The sequence below is a fragment of the Argiope bruennichi genome, chromosome 11 (genome assembly GCF_947563725.1).
Source record: "Argiope bruennichi chromosome 11, qqArgBrue1.1, whole genome shotgun sequence".
Taxonomy (NCBI): Eukaryota; Metazoa; Arthropoda; class Arachnida; order Araneae; family Araneidae; genus Argiope; species Argiope bruennichi.
The window spans coordinates 2573560-2597764 of record NC_079161.1 but is presented as its reverse complement, the minus strand read 5'-3'; the positions used below and the strand labels follow the sequence as shown (position 1 = coordinate 2597764).

The following is a 24205-nucleotide window of genomic DNA, read 5'->3' as shown; positions in this document are numbered from 1 at the left end:
AAAGGAAAATGAAAATAACCTGAATTCGCAACATGAGAAGCGTTATTTTACTCTGTCTTCACTATGCTTTTGTTTAAAAGTGTTTCATGTTTGTGCACATGGTATTTTACAATCGATTGTTTAGTTATATTCACTTATTCTCTCATAATCTTCATCAGTACAGAATTACATTATTTTCAGAACATACAATACGTTATTTTAATATTTTTTAATCTTATTGATTAAATAATACAATTAATGTTTTCCTTATAATAATGAATTAATATTGAGAATTATTTGTCAAAAGTTTATCGAACATTTGCACTTTTCTGGAACTTAAAGTGAAAGTTCATTTATTCTTTAACTATCATTGCAATAATAATGTACTTGTTTTTTTTTATATTGATAGAGAGTACATTTAAATAAAAATTTTCGTACAAAGAATAAACAATTCATCCTTTTTCTAAACCTTTGATAAGTTCTTTTGCATTTTCTTTAATAAAATTAAGATGTATTAATTTTTAACAATGAAATCACATCATTATTTAATTTATGAAATAATTTATAACGACCTGGTATAGTTTTTAGAATTAAAATTTATAATGAATTTACTTAGATTACCTCCTGATCCACCAGAACCACCGCCTAATCCACCTAGACCACCTAAATTATAAAAAAATTAGTTAAATGCGAAATTATTTCTTTCAAAAGAAAAAGAAACATTTCTGTTATAAACATAAATGTCGAAGAGAAATGCGTTTTTACCATACTTCTTACTGTACGTTTTTATTTAGCGTTTCATTTATGCTAATACAGAATTTTGGGTGGAATTTTTTTTTCTCGCATATCCTTTTGTAATATAGATCAGTGTAGCAACACAGCCAATGTTTTCATTCTCATATCGCAAATAATTGCTTTAGTGGTTGCACAATTCAATTCGAATGATTTCTGTATGCTTTTACTTCACTTCTCGTGATTGTAAATGCGAAAGTTTGTAATCGGTTTTTTTTTTCGCTCTCGTTTACATGTACAATGGTTTAAAAACAATATTTTAATAAATTATATTACTTTAATACAGCTTTTCAATAACTGCAGAGCTTAACTGTCAACAGAAAAAATTCCACTTTTTTTAGTGTATGGATGCAACGATTTTAAAATAATTTATTTTTCATTACTTTCATTTTAAAGACTTATGATGAGCGCCTTTTTCCCTTGAAATAACATCATAATTACTTATTATCCGATTGAGCATTTAAATAAACGAAATACTTCCGTAAGGGTAAAAATAAATTATTAATTTTGCACTCGTTTTATTTTCACCTTTGGTATTTGATTTTTAAAAAATCAATTTTATCATTTACTTAGTTTTGTGAAATCATGACTTTTATTTATCATATGAGTCATAATCAATTGAAGTTTTCAGAACTCAATAATATATATATATATATATACACATATATAATTTTATTTATACATATTTGTAATGATATATATGTACATGCGCAAAAGTTAATCACGTTTTTGTTTCCTTAAATATTGCATCTAGGCTTAACTTACAATTCCAATATTTAATTAAAAAAGGTGCGAAATTCTTTGACTTCTGTGGGGGTTAATCGTAAAATGTCAACAAAATAAATATTTATATGTCCTCCATAGTGTAAAATTGCCAATTAGCAAAATGCTTGACTGACATTCATCTATGCAATTTCAAGTTTCTATTTTCACAATTTGCCGATGTATACTTAATTTTAAATTTAACGGGGTCTTATCATAAATTAGATGGAAACATATATTTCAGAAATGCGAATTTAATCAATACAGAAAATCTATTATATTCAAATATTTGTTTAGCAGTGCATTATCCAATCCCCCTGAATGAAATTTGTTAATCATGCATAGTGCTGAAAATTTCAATAAACTTTTGCACCTCTGCATCACTGCAAAAGCCGGCCACTTTGAAACCAATTAAATTTATTTATCAATAAATGTCTAATCTTATTATTATTTATTATATTTTATTAATTTATTTATTTTTAATCAAGTTATATTAAAATTTGTTTGTCCGGGTTTTTCTGCCACACCCTCTATTTCTTTTAGGGTGCCTTTAACCCCCTAACCAAGTTTTATTTTATAATCGTAATGATGTCTTATTTATGTAATAATACAAATGTATTTTACTAAATTCTCAGCATTATCCTAGATAGTGTCTTTACACAGCGGTTTAGCGATAACAAACTACAGGATCCTTAATGAAACAGATGAGGCGTTTTATAAATGATGCAGTAATTGACCTCTTGTCTTATATTGAACTAACCATCATGCTAGAATCGGTTCAGAACCCAACATGCGAAAAAAGAAAATTAAAAGAATACTTAAATTTAAAAACTGGATTCCATGCAGATTCACGGCGTCCATGGATTGTTACAACAATTACAATGATAATTTCCCGGCCGACGTCTAGAATTTTATAATTCAAATAAAATAAAATCTTTCTTTTCGGAGAAATGTAGTTTGGACATATGGATGTCGCTTTAAACAGAGGTCGATTTTCATACGAAAGTATGATCCTCATTTGCAATTTTTTTATATTATGATTAGATTTTTTTTTTTGCCCAACAGTATACTGAAAGGCAACCGACGTATTCAGTTAGTTAGTTTTAATTGTCATTACATGTCTTTCGCATTTCAACACCTGTAAATTTTTGCCAATAAATTCAAAAGGCCCGCCTTTATGTCACAAATGATGAACTCGGATGCATATACATAAGTAATACTCACTGCTGTTGTTTACTGTTAGCAATACTTTTATGCTGCTCTCTTTCAATTTTCGGAAACATGCAAATATTCTTTGGAAGTCTATAAATAATATATCTTCTTAAAGAGAAAAAAGTCATCTTAAATTCTATGGAATTTTTCTGAAAATTGAACGAGTTTTTCAAAAATGTCCTGAAATTTTATCAACTGTTTTCGGTGCCCTACTTTATTGAGTTTCATTGAGTTAGGCTTAATGTACATTTGAAATCAAAAAACTATCGCACATCTCCCTCGCTTACTTTTTTTTTTTTTTTTTTTTTTTTTTTTTTTGTAATTCAACCTTGAGTGAAAGCTGCTCTATCAATGAAAGATCAAAGGTAAAAGACGATTGTATTTGAAAATTCATCTGAATTTAAACTAATTTTTTCCCTTTTATTTCTAGCGGTCTGTTTTAGCTTTCCGTAGAAACTGTTTTGATCGCCCATAAATGTCAATGTTTATGCTTTTCTCACGCCAACATTAATGTAAAAAAAGTGAATTTCTGTACACTTTCGTGACAAACGCTTGGCGATTTTCTTACTGTTTTCATGTTTTCTTTAAAAAATACTTTAAAATATATCACTGTATAAAATTCTTTTTTAAGAATATAAAGTCAGATATGGCTCAATCATCTGAGATATTGGATATAGAAGAGACAGTTGTAGTTATTAATGCCTCCAAAACAATAAATAAGGATGAAGGACAAATAGCTTTAACATGCTTAGATACGGTTGTACCCATCAATACTCAGACTAAATCCAAAATTAAAAAGGCAAAATAAGATACAATCAAATGCCAGCTCGATAAATTGGTAGAAATTATAATCTCTCAAATGGAGAAAATTTCAAAATTAAATGGCAAAATTGAAACCTTACAAGACATCTATAGTAATAACGCCAAAAATATGGATACTTCTCAACCGGAAGAGACACCTACATATGCCAAAATAGTAACCAAGCCTAAAACAATATTTAAAAAACTTCATCCTAAATTTGTTTCATTAATTTACCCTCAAAAAAAGAGATATCCTCAGAAAAAATAAAAGCATTTTTGTCAAAAAGTATTGCCAAGTAAAATTAATGTGGGAGTAAAAAATATTAAAAAAATAAGAAATGGAGGTGTGGCAGTCGAATGGGATTCAGCTAATAGTTTAGAAAAAATACTTCAAGAAATTCAGGTAAATCCTCAACTTAAAAGAAAAATTGATATTAAGAGACCCAATATGAAGAAACCACCCTGCATTATTTATGATGTGGATATTGAAATTTCTAAAGAACAGCTCTTTTTTGGGATACCCCAAGCGTTTCTCAATCTTTCAGTATTCGCGGCCCAGTTTTCAGTCATAATTTTCATCGCCCCCTCCCCACCGATTACAATAAAATGTATACAACAGTAATGTATATTGAGTATTTTGAATTCTGTTTTTAAATTATTTTTAACTGACTGCCAAAATAAGAGTAAAAGTGAGCCAACATTGGCGAGAAACCACATCTGGCATTTTGCGAAGCTGGCGGTGAACAGATGAAACGAATGAAAGCGGGGAAAATTTAAATATTATATTTGAAATGAAACCCAAACAGAGAGATAACGTTAAAAGAATATGAAAGTAGAAAAATTCGTTAATGAAAATTAACCTAGATGGGGTGAACTAAATTAGAAACTGGGAATGCATTTTTTCAAATAATAAAAGAAATAAAACCGAAGCATGACTAAACAAAAGAGAAAAAAAATAAGTAATATTTGTAAAAGGGAATCCACACGACCGATGCCGTCTTGAGCATGCATAGAGCAAAAGTTTTCTCATAGGAAGAAGGAAAATGTTCGATAACGCAAATTTCAATTCCAGCTAGTCTCATTCGAGTCGATCTTTCTATCGTTATCGAATCTATCGTGAATGTGTATGTTATATATGTTTTCGTGTTAATTTAATTCACCATATTAAATATTCATGGCAGCAGATTTATGCAGACTCATGGATAAAATTTTAAGCGAAAGTAAGCGAGCATTAGACGATAATCAAGCATCAAAAAGTACACAGATGAGCGTGATTCCGAAAATAAAATCAAAAAATATTCTCAAGAATACTTAAATTTTGGATTTACCAGTACTGAAGTAAATGAAGAAGAAATGCTCCCGTGTATCATTTGCTCAAAAATGTTGGCTACAGAAAGCATGAAATCTAATAAACTTAAACGACATTTGGAAATGCTTCATAGTGAGTACGTCAACAAATCCAGATAATTCTGCGAATTAAAATTAAAATCCGGTCCAATGTCCGAAAGATTCCAAGGTATACAAGCACTTGTAAAACAAAAATCACCTTAGTGCGTCTGGACACATTGCATGATCCACAGAGAAGCTTTGGCTTCGAAAGAAATGAATCCTGGTCTGAATATTGTGTTAACTACGGTTGTAACCGTAATAAATTATATAAAAATAAGACCCCTGAAATCGAAAATCATTTCCGCACTTTGGAAAGACAAGAGTTCAGTACATTCAGCGTTACTATTGTGAGGCAAGATAGTTATCATGTGAGAAATTTTTGCAACGTGTTTATGAATTAAGAGAAGAAATCGCCATTTTCCTAGAAGAAGGAAACAGACCGGAGGCCGAGAATTTTCGCAATGGTTTATTTGTGATGAAATTGAGCTACTTGGTCGATATATTCGAGAAATTAAATAACTTGTTTCTTCAACTCCAAGGAGCAAATACTCATATGTTGGATACGAGTGATAAAGTTGATCGTTTTGTAGAAAATTGGAATTCTGAAGCAGAAATTTAAAGCAAAAAAACCTAACAATGTTTTCAAATGTGGATGATTGTACTAAAACTTACAAGGCTGAAGAAGAACATGTAAAAGTTGTTTTTGTAACCATTGAAAATCGTTTAACCATGCTGGCAAAGAATTTCAAAAAGTATTTTCTTGCTGACGACAAACTGATAGCAAGTTACGAGTGGGTTAGGGATCCATTTCATAAAACTCCCGAAGAACTCTCAATTGATGAGGGAAAAAAATCATAGACTTCACGACAAGTGGCAAAACTAAAAGACAATTTAGTAATAAATCACTATTTGAATTTTGGGCAAGAGTAGAAGATGATTTTTTTTGCTCTAAAAACAAGGGCATTTCGCATTCTATTACCATTTTCTAAGTCCTACTTTTGTGAAACTAGATTTTCTGCTGTGGCTTCTTTGGAGGCAAAATATAGATCTCGGCTCAATATAGTTACAGAACTGAGAGTGGCTATTTCTAATATTAAGCTTTCCTTCGAAAAACTTTGCTTTTCAAGACAGGCCCAAGGAAGTCACTAATAATTGTTCAATTTGTTTTTAATTTAGTATGTTTTGATTAAGTAAGTTTTGATTTAGTAAGTTGTTTTACTTTAATACGTTATTAAATATGTCGAAATGTATTTTGTTTCCTATGTGTATGCGTGCTTTCCTTCAAATCAGTTAATCAGTTTTCTTAAATAATATTTCCTCTTGGATATTCTCTCGCACCCCTCTAGTGTGCTAGCGCCCCCTGAGGGGGAGCGCCTCACAGATTGAGAATCGCTGGGATATCCTTTGTGCTTATATAATATAATAGGACAATAATCAGCTTACCTCCTGATCCATCGTAATCTTCACCTGAACCACCTAAAACATATATAATATAAATTCATGAATGTTTCTTTAAACGAAAATTAAAATTATTTAAAATTTATGCATTTTAGAACTGAGATCGAACCATCTTTTCTGGTCACTTTTATTTAATGCATTATGTTTATAAACACGGGGTATTAAAGAGTTTTAATCCAAATTATCATTTACTACAGTTCAGGAATTTATGAACCTTATTTTGAAACGTTCAGATCTTAATAATCAACTAATTGCTTAATTGCAGCATTCCTTAATATTTATATTATTATAAAATTTAGCAAAAGCTAAAAAAGAGAAATCATAAAAAAAATTCTTTTCAATGGATTACTTATATTGGTAATCCAAAACGCAGAGTTGTTTATTTTAATAGAAATTTCTAGGTCGAAATGAAAAGCAGAAAGATGGAAGATAATGACGAATATAAGAAATTAAACAAAATAAATCAATAAAAAATTAAAATTTACTTAGATATATAAGAGCCACATTATTTTAAGATTTTTGTATTAATCTTCACTTTTCGAAAAACAGTTTTAATTTTTAGAATGTTAATGAATGATTTAATTTTTTTTTATATGAGCTCTTTAAAAGGAGTATAATGTAAAACCGTTTTACTCCTTTATTAGTACCACAATAAAAATACCTTTACTCTGCGTATTATATAATTATATAAGAATTTATATAAGGAATTAAAAATATTCTTTATTTTTTTCAAAACTTTGCCTTTTTCATTTGTATAATAAATCAAATTAAATGTTTCACGAGAAGAGAAGATTTATTTATGGAATATGCTTCAATCGGTTGTTATTACATCTTGGAACCCAAATTTTAAAAATATGTAAATCAAAATATTTATACTTAAGCTGAAGTCATTAATTCAGAAAGTCCGTACAAGTGTGGTTTTGATAACAATAAAATACACTAATATTTTCAGATAATAAATATCAATTAATTGCTTACATTATTCCATATTTATTATAATAATAAAAATATGTTACTTATTTAAGAGTAAAAAAATTAATAAATTTAAATAGTTTTTATATTACGCTTTTATTAGTCAATTAAAATTCCCATTATTTGAATAAAATTTTCTGAAAGCAAGACAGATAGTATAAAAATATAAACTTTAATAACCCCAAGAATAGTGCATGAAGAAACTAGTGAAAACTTGACAGTAGAACCATAATGATTAATTTATAATATCGAAAAAATTCTTTAACAAGTTTAAAGCAAGCAAAATAAAAATGCACACAAGATTTTCTTCCAAATACTAAATAGTACACAGTTCCATTTGCATGGAATATTGCCTTTGAGAAAAAGAATATCGGTAGTAGAAAATTATGTAAAGGAATTTATACTTCGTCTAAAGATGTCTGCACGTTTTTTATAACAGCTTTTCATCCAATGCATCATCAAAGAAATACCTTTACAATAAAATTGTTTCAGATGTCATTGGATAAAGCAACAGTTAAAGAAAACACTTAAGTTCTAATATTTTGAATCTATTTTTTAAATCTTTCTTACTTCACTTAAGATAAATTATTCATTCATTTTTTGGATGCGGGAGACTTAGCGAAAGTAATAGTTGAAAGGTAACCTCATGTAGCTGAACTCATCTTCAAGATTTTCATTTTTACACAAGAAATAAGCCCGCTAAAAGTAAATAAGTAAATGCATGAAATATAGAACGTTCTTATTTATGTGAAAGTCAAAATGACTTTTGTGTTTGGCTAAAATTCATATAAAATGGAAGTTAAAAAATATTTATCACTCTATTGTTTTTTACAGTATACATCCTCAGCAGATTTTGAGCGTACAAAATTAAATATGTGAAATTTCTTTAAGTTTGTCCCTTAAACTGGAGGTTTAACACTCTTACAGATAAAGTGAGTGACTGGAAGAAAGAAAGGTGGTCGATTCAACTATATCCACAATTTACGATTCGAACCAATCTCAGCCAACGTAACAAACAATGATGGGAAACCAAATTTTCCTGACATAATGACATTTCATTTTTCGGTATATTATTTCTTTAATAGACACACATTCAACCGCTACCGCTTAAATTCTATCTACTATATCAAAAGGAATTCAATTATCATTTAGAAATCGTTACATAACAAATACAAAAATATTTAGAAAATAAAATGTAATTTTTTGGAAAATTGTTTGGGCATCACAGCATTCTTTGATACCCTTGCATATAAATTCATTGGACATATTCATTCTGACTATGAAATGTAGGCAAAATATAAGATAAATTTATGAATTCCCTCTGTTTAATGTCGCTATTTCACCTGTTCAGATAATAAAGATTAAAATCGTAAACATAAAAACTTGTGTATGAAATTTTGTAAATACCTCCTGCACTTCCTGAAGCGCCCGATTCTGATACGTAAGATCCTGAAGTTCCTGTAATAAAATGCAATCCTTAAGTTATTGTCACCCATCAATTTACGAATAAAATTCAAATAATACTTTTAATTCCGAATAGCATATCAATAATACTGTTCTGAAAATGAGATTGAAGTGTTTTATATCTGCATAATTTAATGCCTAGCTTTAATAGCACTCGATACAATTATTGCCTGGCTCTAAATATTAAATTACCGATGTTAATATTTCATCGCTTCTATATTAAAATTCGTATATAAAAAATCGCATAATGCAAAATATAGAAATTTTGATGCCATAAATGGATCCATTAGTGACATGGATATATCAATTTGAGAGTAGATATAGCTGGTGTGTCTAAGCATTTTAAATATAGAATGACGAGGATCGATGACAAAGTACAGTGAAATATGACATTGGCGTTCTAACTTTTGAGGAAAAACATATATATAGTGTTCATATGAATAGCATTTCTTTAAATAATTTTGAGATGATAAAAATATCATTATATAACTTTATCGAACTTTTTTTTCCAAAGATATATAGAAATATCATTAGTTATTGACGTGAAGTGCAAAAGTTCTGTAAACTGATTTTTCCCTCGAATTTGACTTGAATATTGGTTTTAAATTTACATCTCTTTTACAAAAAATAATATTGTAAGACTATATACTATAAAACTATATACTATAAAATACATATGAGAGCGTTTTCATTTATAGAAGCTTAAATGTCCTCTCGATTTGAATGAAATTGAAATATGACGCGAGTTGTAAATTAACAATGTTTCATAATCTTTTTAAGACTGCATTCATCTGTTTATGAGAATTAAAATTTAAAGACTTAACTCTTCAAAACTTATGAATACATTTCTTGCAAAAGCGAATGCATTTAAATAAAATTTCGCTCTTTACGATTTTTTAACAGATTTAAAGCTGCCCGCCTGCATATAATAATTTCGTCTATGATCTGATATTGCTTTCGATCCATCCATTGCTCTCTTGCTTATTGTCTGTTTAACAGAGAATAAGCAGAGAGACATTCAAGTTCACCTGGTGCATTCTAAATTGCACACATTTTATGGAAAAGAACACCGTTTCAGAAATATACGGAGAGGAAAATTTCACACGCGAAATATAATTCTTTTGAGAATTTAGAAATCATAGCAGCATTGAAACTCTCTAGTTAAATCACTCTGTGTAAGAATTTGAGTCAAAAAATTAAACTATATCTTCTCTCTCCATCCAATTAGATAATAAATATTTAAATATTATAAATATGAATTCATTTATATAATGTTTTTTTTTCACCTCCTGCATTTCCAGAGACACTTCCGCTCAACACTGATGCGTCGGAAACTGATGCACCTGAAATTCAATGTAATCATGAAATTGCAATGCCTCAACAACTTATGAATATAATTGACATTTTAGTGCTTCTTAATTCTAGAATCTCTATGTTTGATACTTTATCTAGACAGAAGAATAGAAGAAAAGAAGACTAGAAGTAAAATAACAACTACTTTACAAAAATGTATTCGATACTATCGTAACTCTGTACTGCGCCTAAAAGAATTAAAAGCATTACTATTTGATTTACTTTAAAGTATTTCAAAAAAATATTTAAAAATGTACGAAAATAAAATCGTAATCATTGAAAATTTCGACATTTTTTTTTTTTTTTTTTTTTTTTTTGTATTTTGCGATTCACATCTTATAATCGTCGGACTAATTCAAATGATTATCAGGATTAAAACTTCCTTCAACCTATTTCTGTATTGTATTTAGAACCAATGGTTACGATTAGGACGGATGAGAAGAAATTAGAAAGAATTATTGCAACAAAGATATATAGCAGATTTCTAGCACAAATTTTCTCTCTTTATATTTTACTTTAAGAAACAGTTTGCATTCAGTTAGGAATATTCTTCTTCCGCTTCATTTATATTACATCATATTCATTAACTTTAATTTACTTATTGTAACTGTAGACATTCATTGCTCTCCTCAAAATGACTGATTCATTTGAAACATCAAATGACCGAACTAAAATTTAATTTAGAAGAGAGTTTATGAAAGCATTATTCCGTTTTTAAATGCCATTTTGATTTCAATAAAACTGAAATATGATGAAAGTTGAAACTTAATCCTTATTTCATAGCATTTTTCAGTCTATTTCAGTTGCTAATGAGAATTAAAATTTCGGTCAGTAAAAAGTATTTATTACTTTGATAATATTTAAGTAGTTTCGTTTATCCGCACTTATTTATTGTTTGTGGTATTTTAAATAATTGTACTGTGTCACATTTAGCTTGGTTGAAGTTTTTTTTATTTAATTTTACAGACTTAAAAAAAATATTAGCAGCTGATTGATTTAATGATGACGATTGATTCTTATTGTCTAATGGGAAATAAGTTTTATTTGAAAAGTTTGATTACTTTCTTGCTTATTTTCTAATTGGTCAATCTTCATTCAAATGGTGTCATCTGTTGTTGTATTTTTCGTATTATATTTACAGAACTAAAACAGTTATCAACTAAAATGTTATTTTTTCGAAATCGTTTGAAAATCATTGAACATATGGAAAGTTGCATCACATCACTTCAGAATTTGAGCTATAAAACTTAAAAGCAAACAGCAAGTAACATTTGTGAATTTTTATTTTTTTATCGCTTTACCTATTAAATAAATCTCAAAGTATTCTAAACGTGATACTTAATTAAATTTGAATGAATCGAATTATTCTAAATATCTCTTCACCTCCAGTACTTCCCGAGGCACTTTCAGTCTCCACTGTTTCTTCCGACTCTGAAGCATCTGAAATTCAATGTTATAATTAACTGCTATATGAATGAAATGAACATTCACAACTATTTTCAGTTTCAATGTCAATGTCAATGTCAAAATTCATATAACTGACACCTTTTAGACATCAATATATATATATATATATATATATATATAGAGAGAGAGAGAGAGAGAGTTTAATACTTAGTTTTATTAAAACACTCAGCTTGCTTGTTATTTATATGGTGTTAAGCATCAAAATCTGTAATATTTATTCATCTTTTAACAAACAGCATACAACTCACTGATATGCCTTCTGTATTTAAAATAAATATTAAAATTTTGTCAAAAAATATTCTCATCCCCGCAGCCTTTTTTTTTATCTTGATCTAAAAATTTATTTCTAATGTTCTTCGCCAATTGTGAAAATATTCCATCTTTTTAGATTGTTCACAGCTGCACCTTCTCCATTATTTGACCTGACAGCATTTCATTTGACAAGTTTCTTATAGAATATTACTACTGCAATTCATTTCCTTTGCGAAAATTCATGCAGCCACGATCTTCAGAGCCTCCAACCACCCCTAGTTAAACATTTTACACACACTTGTTATATGAACCCAACAACGAAAGGCATTTCGGCTGGATTTCATACGACGAGAGACTTGCTATAAAAAGAGTGAAGGCATCGATTCTATCCACGAATTAAAACATTTCTGCGCGTCTTTTCCGATCACAGTCAGCAGATCCCGATGCTCTCGCTCGTTGAAAGTAAACGCTTTAATGTTTTATCGTATACAGAATGCGACGATCGAGAAATTATGATTAAATTTGAACTGACTCGCAAATGTGTTTTAGTGTACAAATAGTGGAATGTTAAAACGCATTTTCTAAAGAATGTATATTTCACTAGCATAGATTCATGAAAACATAACAAAAGTAATTCAACAAAATGTCATGAAATTTCGTGCGCATTTGTCAAACACCTTCGAGTGTGTAAACGAACCCAGTGTTTTAAGATGACTTTATTCAGTCGTATGTTACAATTATCTTCAATTGAAATCAGTCATTTCGGCTAAAAAAAAAATCATTAACCACTTCAAATGTTGATAAAATATTTTTTATATTCCGGTCTGTTGCATCTCAGCTGGATTGAGAAGTTTGTATGTAGAATAAAAAATAAATAGTTTGATTATTGTTTAACTTTCCCTTCTCCTGACACCGGGCAATTTGCTAAAATTTCAAAAGTAATCAGTTTCATCCCATTCATATTGGTAATATATAATAATTCCCTAATTGTAATTTTTAAGGATATTTCAGTTACTTGACGTCATAAAAATCTTAAGGCGTCATTTAAAAAAAAATCATTCCCGAACCTAGGATACTTTAAATCAAATAGATGCTTTACATAGACAGACGCCTTGCTTCGATTGAATCCCTCTACGCTATTTCCTTCTTTGTGTTGATATTCCATTTTCCGCCACTTTATTTTTCCGCCATTCTTTCATGAACAATTTAGTAAAATTTTAAAGTTGCTTTATTTCTTATTTATTATCTTTTTTTTCAAAATCATGATAGTATAAACAATATGTGGGAAAATAACTATGATATTATGAATATTAAAGCTTTTAGAAACCAAAACGACTTTGCGATCAGAGAGAAAGCCTAATATGAGACATTGAACAGTCATAATCTGCCGAAGAATTTAAAATACTGTGCTACATTAATAAGCACACTTTTTAGCTGATTTAGAATAAATAACTAAGATTTATGAAAGTTTTTTTCTTACCTGAGCCACTTGCAGATCCACCGGAACCCCCGAACAATAGACCTAAAAGATATTGACAATTTTTTTTTAATTTTAATACTGGTTTCGTAAAGGAAGCAGAGACACGGGATTAAATTTTTTCTAGTATAATGCATTATTAATTTTAATAGAGGACATCATTCCAAAAATTCACTTTATTATTGTATTAAAATGCCTAATTTTCACCTAACTTATTTTAATTACTTTCTTGTTTCAAATCTTGACATGCAATGTTTCTGAAATTCAATGCCAGTTGATGTTGCTGGTGTGCAATAAAAATATATTAAGCACAAAATTTCAAATATCCAGCAGTAGAAGGAAAAGAGTGAAAATGAATTGCAAACAATTTCAGCTTTACAGATAATAAGCTGAAAAAAATGAGAGATAAATAAATTGCTTTCTGAAATCATTATTAATCTTGAGAACCATCCGAAATATTTTTATTAGTTTCTAGAGGCATTTATTTTCATGTAAACAAAAAATCAGGGGATATATAAAAGCTTAATTATAAAAGATGGCAGAATTATAAAAAAAAAAAAAAAAATTGTTCTACAAAAATAATTGCAAAATTTATATATAATATAGAAATTTTAAGCTTTCACTGATCGCCAAGTAATAATCCATTCCCTTTTAAAGAACTTGTGCTAACTTGATTATCATTCCCAACCATGAATGTAATAAAAAATAGAGGCTGTAAAATAGAAGTTGTAATGCAATAACTGAATTAGCAGTTGATAATATTTGCATTTTAAAAATTCCTCAACTCCAAACATTTTCTGTTCTGATTACGGTTTATACAAAAACCGACTTTTTCAAAAACCGGTTTTTGAATTCCATATTTCCAAAAAAACCGGTTAATTAGTCGGTTTTCGAATTTTTGTCAAAAAAATAGAATATGGAAAAATATTTTTTCAAAGTTATATAAAATAACAAAAAACGAAATCAATATCAAATTCAATGAAATTAAAGATTACATATACATATTATTTGCACAAAATAACTAAAACTTAAAACAAAATTTTTGAATAATATTTGTATTGTTTTCACTAATTTTAATTTCTCCTAAGAAAATAGGATTTTAAAAAACATTAAATGTCAACTGACGGTGTCTAAATTTTAAAGCAAAGTCTAATTTTGGACACAAAATTGTCTGAAATTGAAAATACTCGTTCATTAACTACTGAGCTCGTTTTATAGTTTTCATGGCTTCAAATAACAAATTTAAGATATTTGTTCTTTTATTCGTTGCCTCAAGTAAAGAAAATTCAGCTTTCAATGTCTTTGGATTTGCAAGTTTTTCTTCAGGGTCTTCAAGAAACTTATGAATTGATTTTTCCATGGCTTCTTTTAAAAAAGCATTACTCTGACGAATAGTTTCTAAGATTTGCTCTTCATCAGAATCGGTTTCCACATAAGAATTTGGAAATAATCTAGAGAATATCTTTCCAGATAACTTAATAATTTCGGTTTTTGAAACTAAAAAAAGTACACTAGATTTCTCCGCTTAACTAGAAGTGTGCGAATACAGAAAAGAGTCACTAATTCTACTTTCTTGAATTCGTTCTTCTAAAGCATATAATAATTTGAAACTTATTTCAGTGTCCAATTTTTTTAGTTCATTTAACAGAAATTCAAATATACCTACACTTGATAATAAATTCGCATCTCATCGCTTTAAGCTCCCAGCTGCTAGACAAATCAGTTCCCACCAATATATATATATATATATATATATATATATATATATATATATATATATATATATTGAAAAATTGGAATATTCAGGCGTTCCGGAAAACCGGTTTTCTTACTTTATAAACCGGTTTTCGAATGTGACAAATTTACTTAAAAAGCCGGTTTTTGAAAACCGGGTTTGAAAAACCGTCAAACAATAGTTCTGATGTCATATTGCAGCATGGCGTTGCTAATATAGAAATTGAAAGTTCGCCAAATTTTGCTAATGAAGACAGTATTTTTCATTCGTTTGTTCATTCATAAGTTTCAGATTTCAAGTTTATAAATATATTTAAAAAATCTTCTTTTATGATACATTTGAATAATATAACAAGAAAAAAAATAGTGTTATTTTACATAAATACATCATGAAAACTTTTCTTACCTGGCGCAGCTAATTTGAAAAAAAAGCATATATTTAGCAAAATAAATAAAATGTAATTGAATTTTTTTTTTAAAAAAATACATCTTTATACAAAAGAGTAGACAGTTGTATATTAAAGAGTAAAAATTTTCTTGACTAATTTTCTATTACTTAACTTTTTAAGCAGTTATTATCAAATTATCGGAATCAATATTTAATCTAATTAAACAATAAACTTAAGTTCTAAATATTCAAATAGTGAATATCATCGAGAACGTTCAAGTGTACAATTTGATTACATGAGGAGAGAATAAATGTCTGCATTACAATCCGATATTCACAAGCATGAAATAAATCAATGAAAGTATCTGAAAACATATATGTTACTGAAAAACTAGAAGCAATCAACGATAAATCTAAATTTCGCTTAATACAAAATTACTTTTATTAAAGTGACTCAGTGACGCATAATTGCTTTCTACGATTTCGACAAAATTTTCTTTGTTTTGCTATAGTAAGATGTAAACTATGCAGAAACTTAAATTTCTTAATTATTTTTCCTGTCAAAAGTTTAATTTAAAAAAATAACATCCTTAAAAATTACACATACAAGTGAACACTATAACATGCATTTTTAAAATGAAACTTATCGTTCAATTTCCAATGTTTGCTCATCAAGTTTTTTAAAAACATTCTCTCAATAATTTCAATGCAATCAAGGATACGATTTTGGCTATCTAAATAACTTCCGGAGAAAAAAAAACATTTTTCAAAAATTTGTGTGATTTTATTGAGGGAGAGGGTATCCGCTTTCTTCACTCTAACAATTTTTGATTTTTTTTTAATTAGCATATCAAATCCTATTTCCATCATGATGATATTTGTGAGGATATCAAGTAATTTCAAGTAATTGTATGCAACGTTTGGCTTGAAGTATTTTGTAGTACACATGGTTTTGGCAAGAGGAAAGTGAGAAAAAAGAATTTAAAGATTTAAACACTGAAATATTGAAATGAAACTATCTTATACTAAACCAGTTATAACTCCTGATTGTAATGTTTATAACAATCCCTTTTCATTTGCTATCAATAACGACTAAGCATCTATATGTGAGGAAGTAGTAATTTAATAAAATTTCATCCTCTCTCTAATTAAAAATAACTTTAGCTAAATATAAATATAATTAGATAAAATTTTGAAAAATTGAAGAAATTTAAGTTTTTAAAATTTATTAATATTTTCTTCCCTTAATCCATTCTTTCCTTTTTTCATAAAATAGTTAATTCAAAATCAGAAATAATTGCAAAGCATTAAATAAAATATGAATTGAGAAAACCATCTTGAAACAAGTAGGGTTTCTAGAAAAATGAATTGAATAAAAATGGTGTTAAAAACATCTCTACAAACGTTTTATCTGGAACAAAACTATATTGTTTTAATAAACTATAACAATATTTTTATGTTATTATATAGATTTAATTCATATAGATATTACTATGTTTATATATGGTTTATAAAAATTATATTATTATTAACAAAACTATATTGCAACTAGCAGTTATAAATGTTATGTTTATTGAAACTAAAATGTTCTAGTCACCCATATCACCACAGTATCATGAATCTATTATTTTGATACTGAACATTATTATTTTGATATATTCATTATTATTATTATGATAACTGAATTCAAAATAGCTTAGTTTATTTTTTATTTCGAAAATTCTATTTATGTATTTTGCATCTCTTAAAATTCATAATAAAACGATATGTCTTTCTGTTAACTGGCAGCGCTTTCAAACAGAAAAAACGTAAGCAATATATTATACCGCTGTCTTGAAATATCTAATTTTCTTTCAAAAATGGTTCAAATGATAGATAAGTAGATATTAACGCAGAATGACTAGTGAATTCATCAAAATTCGAAAAAATGATGCTTTACTTTATTTGCAGATAAAAAGAAATTTAGTGATTTACAAGAAAACCTAAATTAAAATGGCCGAAGGGGGCGTGGGATTTTCTATCAAAACATTTGCCCTGTCCTTTTGAAATTTACAGAGGGTTTTGGCAGGTTGAGATTCAGAGATTATTCTGAAGTAAAAAATTCAACATTTCATCTATTTTAGAATACCAAGTGCTCTGTAAGAATGCTCTGAATTCTAATTGTTTTTTCTTCAGAAATTAGATATTTTAATGTTCATAAAAACAATTGAATTACTAGCCAATTACTGAAAATGCGAAACAATTTGTAACTTATTGCCAACGTTTTTCATAAATGTCTTATATTCATAATTACGCTTTTAAATCTGCTGGTAATATTTTGTTTATTAGCGAGATCGATTCTAATTGCATTTATTGCAATAGCGTTTTGAAGAAACTTTAAAAATGAATATTATTTCAAATTTTTTTAACTTGTTCATATAGTTTTAATTTTTCTCGTAACAAACCAACTCTAACATAATTCTTATACTAATATATATATATTCCCATTCTTTATTTCTTTAGTATTTCTTTAATAGGATGGAATTTTATTTTTTTAATGCATGTTTCTCTCGCAATCTAACAAATTTGACATTGTTCTCCGACCACATAACATCTCGCACTGCAACAGCCTGGAGTGAGTTTAAAGTGAACTACTTTAGGATATGAAATTAATGAAATGAAATTACCATGCTACGATACTTAAGGTAAGGTTTAATGTGAGAAGCTTTTTTTAGGTACGGTGAATGTTGTTTTAGATTATGAGCAGAATAGGACTGCAAACCTCTTTCAAAAAAAGTTGATGATATTTTTTAGAGGAAATTATAAATAATGTTCAAAGGATCCCATTTGCATTTGATGTTCTTTCATGTGACACGCATAACGTGGCATCTCGCATCTCACGGCACATTGTTTTCCGTTCTATTGAATAATGTCAGTCCATTAACTTGAGGTAGGAGTATTCGTAAGTACTAAAATGAAACTGGCATAGCGCATTCAATGTGTGTGTCATATCGCTATAAATTCCACCAATATGTGTTCACCTGCATTTCATCTTGGAGAATTTGGAAGAAGCCCTGAGTTGAAAGTATCTTCTTTTTCAAGACAACCGTCCTTGAAATGTAACAGAAAACTGAGCATACACTATTAAAGCATTATATAAACTGCTCGTGCAGGTTTGGAGGAACATAGAAATCGCAGTTAAAGATATATGAAAAATCAATACATCATTCTTTATATCAGAATCAACAATGACTCTATTATCAATAGTGTTCTAAATATTATAAAAATACTTGAATAAATGTGGTCTGAGTTATAATTAACCTGGATTTTTTTTTTTTTTTTTTTTTTGGAAAGAGCTCTAAAGGAATTAAACGGATAATATTTCAAAGCGGAGATAAAAAGCAAAAAGTAACACAATAGCGCCAATTAATTAAAAGTTACGATCGAATACAGTTTTAAATATTTCTTTTTTTAAGCTTGAACGTAAGTCAGCGTTAATGTTTGAAGACTAATTAAGAGTACTGGCTTCTTTTTGTAAATCAATTATTTCACGCGACTAAAATATAAAAATCGTTCGGATTAATATCTAGTGAATAGTGCTGCGCAGTGCAGAATAGCCATTTGTATATTGAAATGAGATTATTTGCATTCAAATGAATGGCTTATATAAGCTATTAATAGCTTATTTTTCGATAACAGTCGATTTCTGAATGTTAAAACCATTTTTTTTAAATAATGTGCTTATTTTATTTCATAGTATTTTACAACAAGCCTTCTTTGGCGACCAATGTTTGTTCACCCAGATAATTCACTTTTTATGCTGTTAAAGGATTAATAGGGAAAGTATATTTTTTAAATGATGCTTTATTTGTTGCGATTGAAGGACATAACTTTGACTGAATCAATCTACTATAAATTTGACTGAATTCATCTACTATAAATTATTGTGGGTGAGAATTAAAAAGTGTATATGCAACGAAATAAAATTGAAAATCCTACTTCATAGTCAAATGCACAAAGAAAGCAATATTTTAAATATTAATATTGACAAAAGCGTGCACTTGAGTGTTTTGATGGATAAGTTTGAATTTCATCACAATATTATAAACAAACTGTATATCGAATTTCATTCAAACAATTGTACAGAAATGAAATTGATATCATTAAGAAGATAGTTATTTTTAATTTTAAGATGATGCGAAATCCATTTTCTTTAGATAATAAAGAGTGTCCCAAAATGAAGGCAAAATTTGAATTTTCCACCATTTGTGCAATAAAGTGTTGGCAACCCTATGAAAAAACGCTTTGACAGTTTAGGGTTATCGTTATGCGATAGAAAAAAGTGTTAACGCAAAATTTGAATTAAATATAAAAAGGCTCTTATTTTTCTTTATTTTTTTTTATTGAATCGTAAAGTACACCGGATAGGGTTATATATGGAATAATACAGAGAAATGACCTACATGGTTTTGCTGACACATAAGCAATCCTTTGTCGAAATTTTTCATAACCAGATTACATAAATGAGATTGACGCAGCGTTGAATTTCCTCCCTCAATGCACACGTGCTTTTGGGCTTGTGAGCATACACCTTTGGTTTCGAATAATGCCATAAAAAGAAATCTAATGGTATTTAATTCCTCGGATCTAGGAGGCCAATTTTCGAATTGTAGCCACCAAACTTTTTTTATTTTTGAAATATTTTTCAACACTGAAAACGAGTTTTTCTACCGTGTAACGCTCCATTTTTATTAATCTTAAATTTTCAGCTGTCAGATGTTTTTTCAGTCAGGTTGTTAACGCTTTACTGCACGAATGGTAGCAAATTCAAATCTTACTTTAATCGTGGGACGCCCTTTAGTTTTATAAGAACTTGAGTTATCAGAGATAAGCCACAGCGATTATTCATCTTGCGAAGATTAAGCTAAATGAAACTTTGTTTTATTTCTGTAACTTTGACTTCCTTGATTTTGTTTCCCTTGGACTGAATGGAGTTTTTTTTTCGGGAGAGGGTGGGTGGGTGACATGACGAATCGGTAAAACAGGGGAGAAGAGAATTTCTCCAGAGAATTTCTAATAATGTTTTGTGACTTCATTAATTAAATAAGCGAAGTTTAAATTAAATGCAGCTGCAAAATAGTTTAGTGAAGAGACTGAAATATTAATATGATCCTTGATGGGTTTTTTTAATACTTGACTATTGCCATTCAAATAAAAGCAATTTCTGTATCACGTATAATAAGAGAAGCATTTCTGTACCAAGTACGTTAGAATTATAGATAGACAGGGACTTTTAACACTTATTATACGACCTATTGGTTTTGTAGATACTTTGAAAAAAAGTGACCATCTGCAATTTTCCTTTAAAATTTATGTTTTTTTTATGCAACCGCCTGCTATGAAACTTTGAAAATTTAGTTAAGTTCGGTAATGGAAATTTATTTAAATGCACAATACTTATTCAACTCAACTATAAGGCATTTAATCCCTTCGGTATTACATACGATATTTGCGCCATAGTGACAAAAAACAAGTTGATGGTGATTTTCCGATTTTTATATGTCTGTGATATGAGCATCGCCATTTTTGTACGTGAAATGATAATAACCTTGGATAACTTCTTATGATAAAGCTGTTACAATTTTTACATCGTGTCGTATGGAATTCGTGATATTAGATTTAAATGTATTATACAATTCTGAGCTTTCAATAATAGATTCTGAAATCATTAGCAAAATGAAAGGTAATTCCGACTACGATTTATTGTGAAACTCCATCTCTTCTCAAAATACAGATTTTATTCATTGAAGCCATAGATTATATTTAATCCTAATTAAAACCCACAGGATGGAAAGGAAATACAGGAAATTTCTTTACGTATTAAAGAATATCTTAATGAAGCAAGTATTATATACTTTATACGTGACAAACATGTGCAAAAATAACAAGAAAGAGACCTCTATTACAAATAATAAATTCTGAAAATGTAATATCATCTACTTACGAGCAGCATTGATATTTGCTGAAATATATAATAAACAGGCTTATTATTCAGAAGCAGTTTAATAATTAAATCACTAAAACACTTATACAATATGTGAAGTTCATAAAAGACGATTAGTAACAAGCAATAATAGAAAACGATATGTTTCCAACAATTTACTTTCAAAGTTCCCAAACTAAATGTGTCGTTTTTGCTTAGTAAGAAATACGACATTTTCTAACTGATTAACCATTCGAATGGGAATGAAAACAAAACATTGTATAGAATCAATTGTAAAGAAAACAGTTTATTATAGATTTATTTTATATATAACGTTCAGTGATAAATAATAATATACTCTGCGAAATGGAATCGTCTGATTTTTACCATTACCATACGACTTTACTAAACCTAGCTTAATGATCAAATTCCATTAAAAATGAAATTGGTAAATATATAATAGAAAATTCATCTACTGAAAACTTTATTATTTTCAAGCATTGAACATGAAAAATTTTAAAGTACCACCTTGATAACCCTTTTTAAGAGCTTCAAGCTTTTTTTTTATTTCTGTAACAAAAAGGCATCTATATTCTGACTTCAGATTCTTAATGTGCATTTATTTTATTAATTTTATTTTAACATCTTGGAAATTTACCTATTCAGTTTTTTATTTTTTTTTTATTTTAGAAAACAATTAGTAGCGTAGGTAGTTAATAATATTGAAGAAAAGTTTGGAAGAAATTCAGTAATTAATACACTAATGCTGTGATTCATTAATGATATGATATAGAAAAGTTCTTTCTTTTAACCCTAAAGATTGTTTAGCGGTCATTCACGTTACATTACTGAATTTGTATTTGTCCCCTTCCTATGATAATTTAATCACTTTGTCTCTCTCTCTACATAAGAGAAATTTTGCCTCTTAAGCGTATACCCTCTACGTTATATAATTAAATAACCTTCAGATAATAGGTGTTTCTCCAATCGAATTGGCCGATAGAAATATTATATAGAAAATACATTATATGTCTTTCTGCTAGTGAATACTATATTCAGAAACACAGCAAGCCGTAGTATGAAATTCAGGACGCAATTCTTTACAATAAAGATTTCTGACTATTTTGGGATAAGTGGGACGTTTTTTATTCCAATCAGTCTGTGTGTGTGCGGACACAATAACTTAACTAGCAATATGGAGAAAATTTCACATCGGACTTTATTACCAAATTTGCAAATATACTATATTTTGAGAAAACTCCAATAAAACGATTGGCTGTACATAGATCGGTCAGTCTGTCTGTCTTTTCATGCCAACTGAATGGAACTGAAACGTAAAACACACACACATCAAGGTATTTAAATGCAAAACGGTATGGAGTCAATACCAATACTGTAGGTCAATGTCAAATTTTAGATATAATTTTTAAAAAGATAAAAAAAAAAAATACACACTCGATTTACTTTTCTGTAATGCGAAGCTCTAGATAATATATGCAATATTGGTTAAACATATGGAAAAGGGGAGAATTTTCTCCTGATTTATTTTATGTAATGTTCAAAATCAGTAGGAACTTTTCTCTTCACTTAATCGCGTCTGAAGTTTGGCAGACCTCCTCTATTTCGGTATAAAAATCATATGCCAATTTTAATGATTGTATTTTAAGTCATCGTTTTCAAATATATGCCAAAAACAGAAACACAAACAATCCATCCAAAGGGCAGATAAAATTTGATTTTTGCAATGATTATAAAAGCCATGTGCTGAATTTCATCCATCTAGATTGTGACGTTTCTTAGTAATCATATTCCCATGCACAAAGATAGACGTATAGAATATCTGTTGACGTTGGTTCCTCCAAATCTGTAAGAAATCTATAATTTTGATACCTAGATCATACGTCCGTTTTATTTCGTCTAGTTTGATGTATGCATGGATTTTCATATTAAGGATTTCCATATTTTGCAAAACGCCTTCATTTTTCTTCCAGATGGAAACGTAAAAATTTATTAGGATCTTGAAGCCCACGTATATTATGCTTCATATATCAGGGAATCAAAACTAAGAAAAGGAATCGCGCATAATCTTATATTTCATTCGGATATGATTAAAATGCCATTCTCCATGTTAACCAAATAAAACCACTATTTCACTCTAAAAATGCTTTACAGAATTCATACAAATCATTTTAGCGAAGATATTTTAAATATGAACCTCAGATACTACGTTCATTACTTTCAACACATGAGAAAGCTCATTGTTGGTGAATTAAAAGAAAAAAGTTGCATTACCTATTCCTACGCTTAAGAGAGTGACAAACAGCAGCACCTTCATCTTCATGTAGTCTGGTTCGCCGACCAGAGGTATGAGAAGCTGTTAAGCATCACTCCAGGATATAATAGTTAGTGTTGCAGGTGCGCCGAATCATCGGGAAGGCGTATCACCGATAAGAGTTGCGCAATAAGGTTTTAAAATTCGTTAATGTTTGAATTTCCACATACGTATTTATCCTGAATAGATCGGAAATTTTTTTTGCATTTTTGTTTACTTTCGGCTTTATTTAAAATATATATATATATATATATATATATATATATATATAACACTTTTTTTCTTTAGGTCATTTTATGCAAGAATAACCTATTTTGTATATTTGGCATACCTGATGACGTTTGTCACACAGTTTAGTTTTATTGTAATATAGTTGAAATACTTAAATATCATTTAAGAGTCATTTTATTA

At 28.7% G+C, this 24205-nt stretch overlaps 1 protein-coding gene across 50 annotated transcripts in view; it reads right to left on the bottom strand.

Moving 5' to 3' along the window:
- Nucleotides 1-23919, bottom strand: part of LOC129957578 (uncharacterized PE-PGRS family protein PE_PGRS54-like) — a 173601-nt gene extending 149682 nt beyond the window's left edge. For 15 of the 50 annotated variants that reach the window (XM_056069971.1, XM_056069988.1, XM_056069959.1 and 12 more), the window contains exons 1-8: nucleotides 23755-23915; nucleotides 21484-21501; nucleotides 13382-13423; nucleotides 11566-11622; nucleotides 10116-10172; nucleotides 8773-8823; nucleotides 6379-6411; nucleotides 601-642 (exon numbers count right to left, since the gene is read on the bottom strand). In XM_056069971.1, the coding sequence (XP_055925946.1) occupies nucleotides 601-642; nucleotides 6379-6411; nucleotides 8773-8823; nucleotides 10116-10172; nucleotides 11566-11622; nucleotides 13382-13423; nucleotides 21484-21501; nucleotides 23755-23803 (349 nt within the window). In that variant the 5' untranslated portion in view covers nucleotides 23804-23915. Of the gene's footprint in view, nucleotides 1-600; nucleotides 643-6378; nucleotides 6412-8772; nucleotides 8824-10115; nucleotides 10173-11565; nucleotides 11623-13381; nucleotides 13424-21483; nucleotides 21502-23754 lie in introns of all 50 variants that reach the window. The other 35 variants (XM_056069942.1, XM_056069968.1, XM_056069962.1 and 32 more) reach the window with 9 other exon arrangements.
- Between the last annotated feature and the right edge of the window lie 286 nt (nucleotides 23920-24205).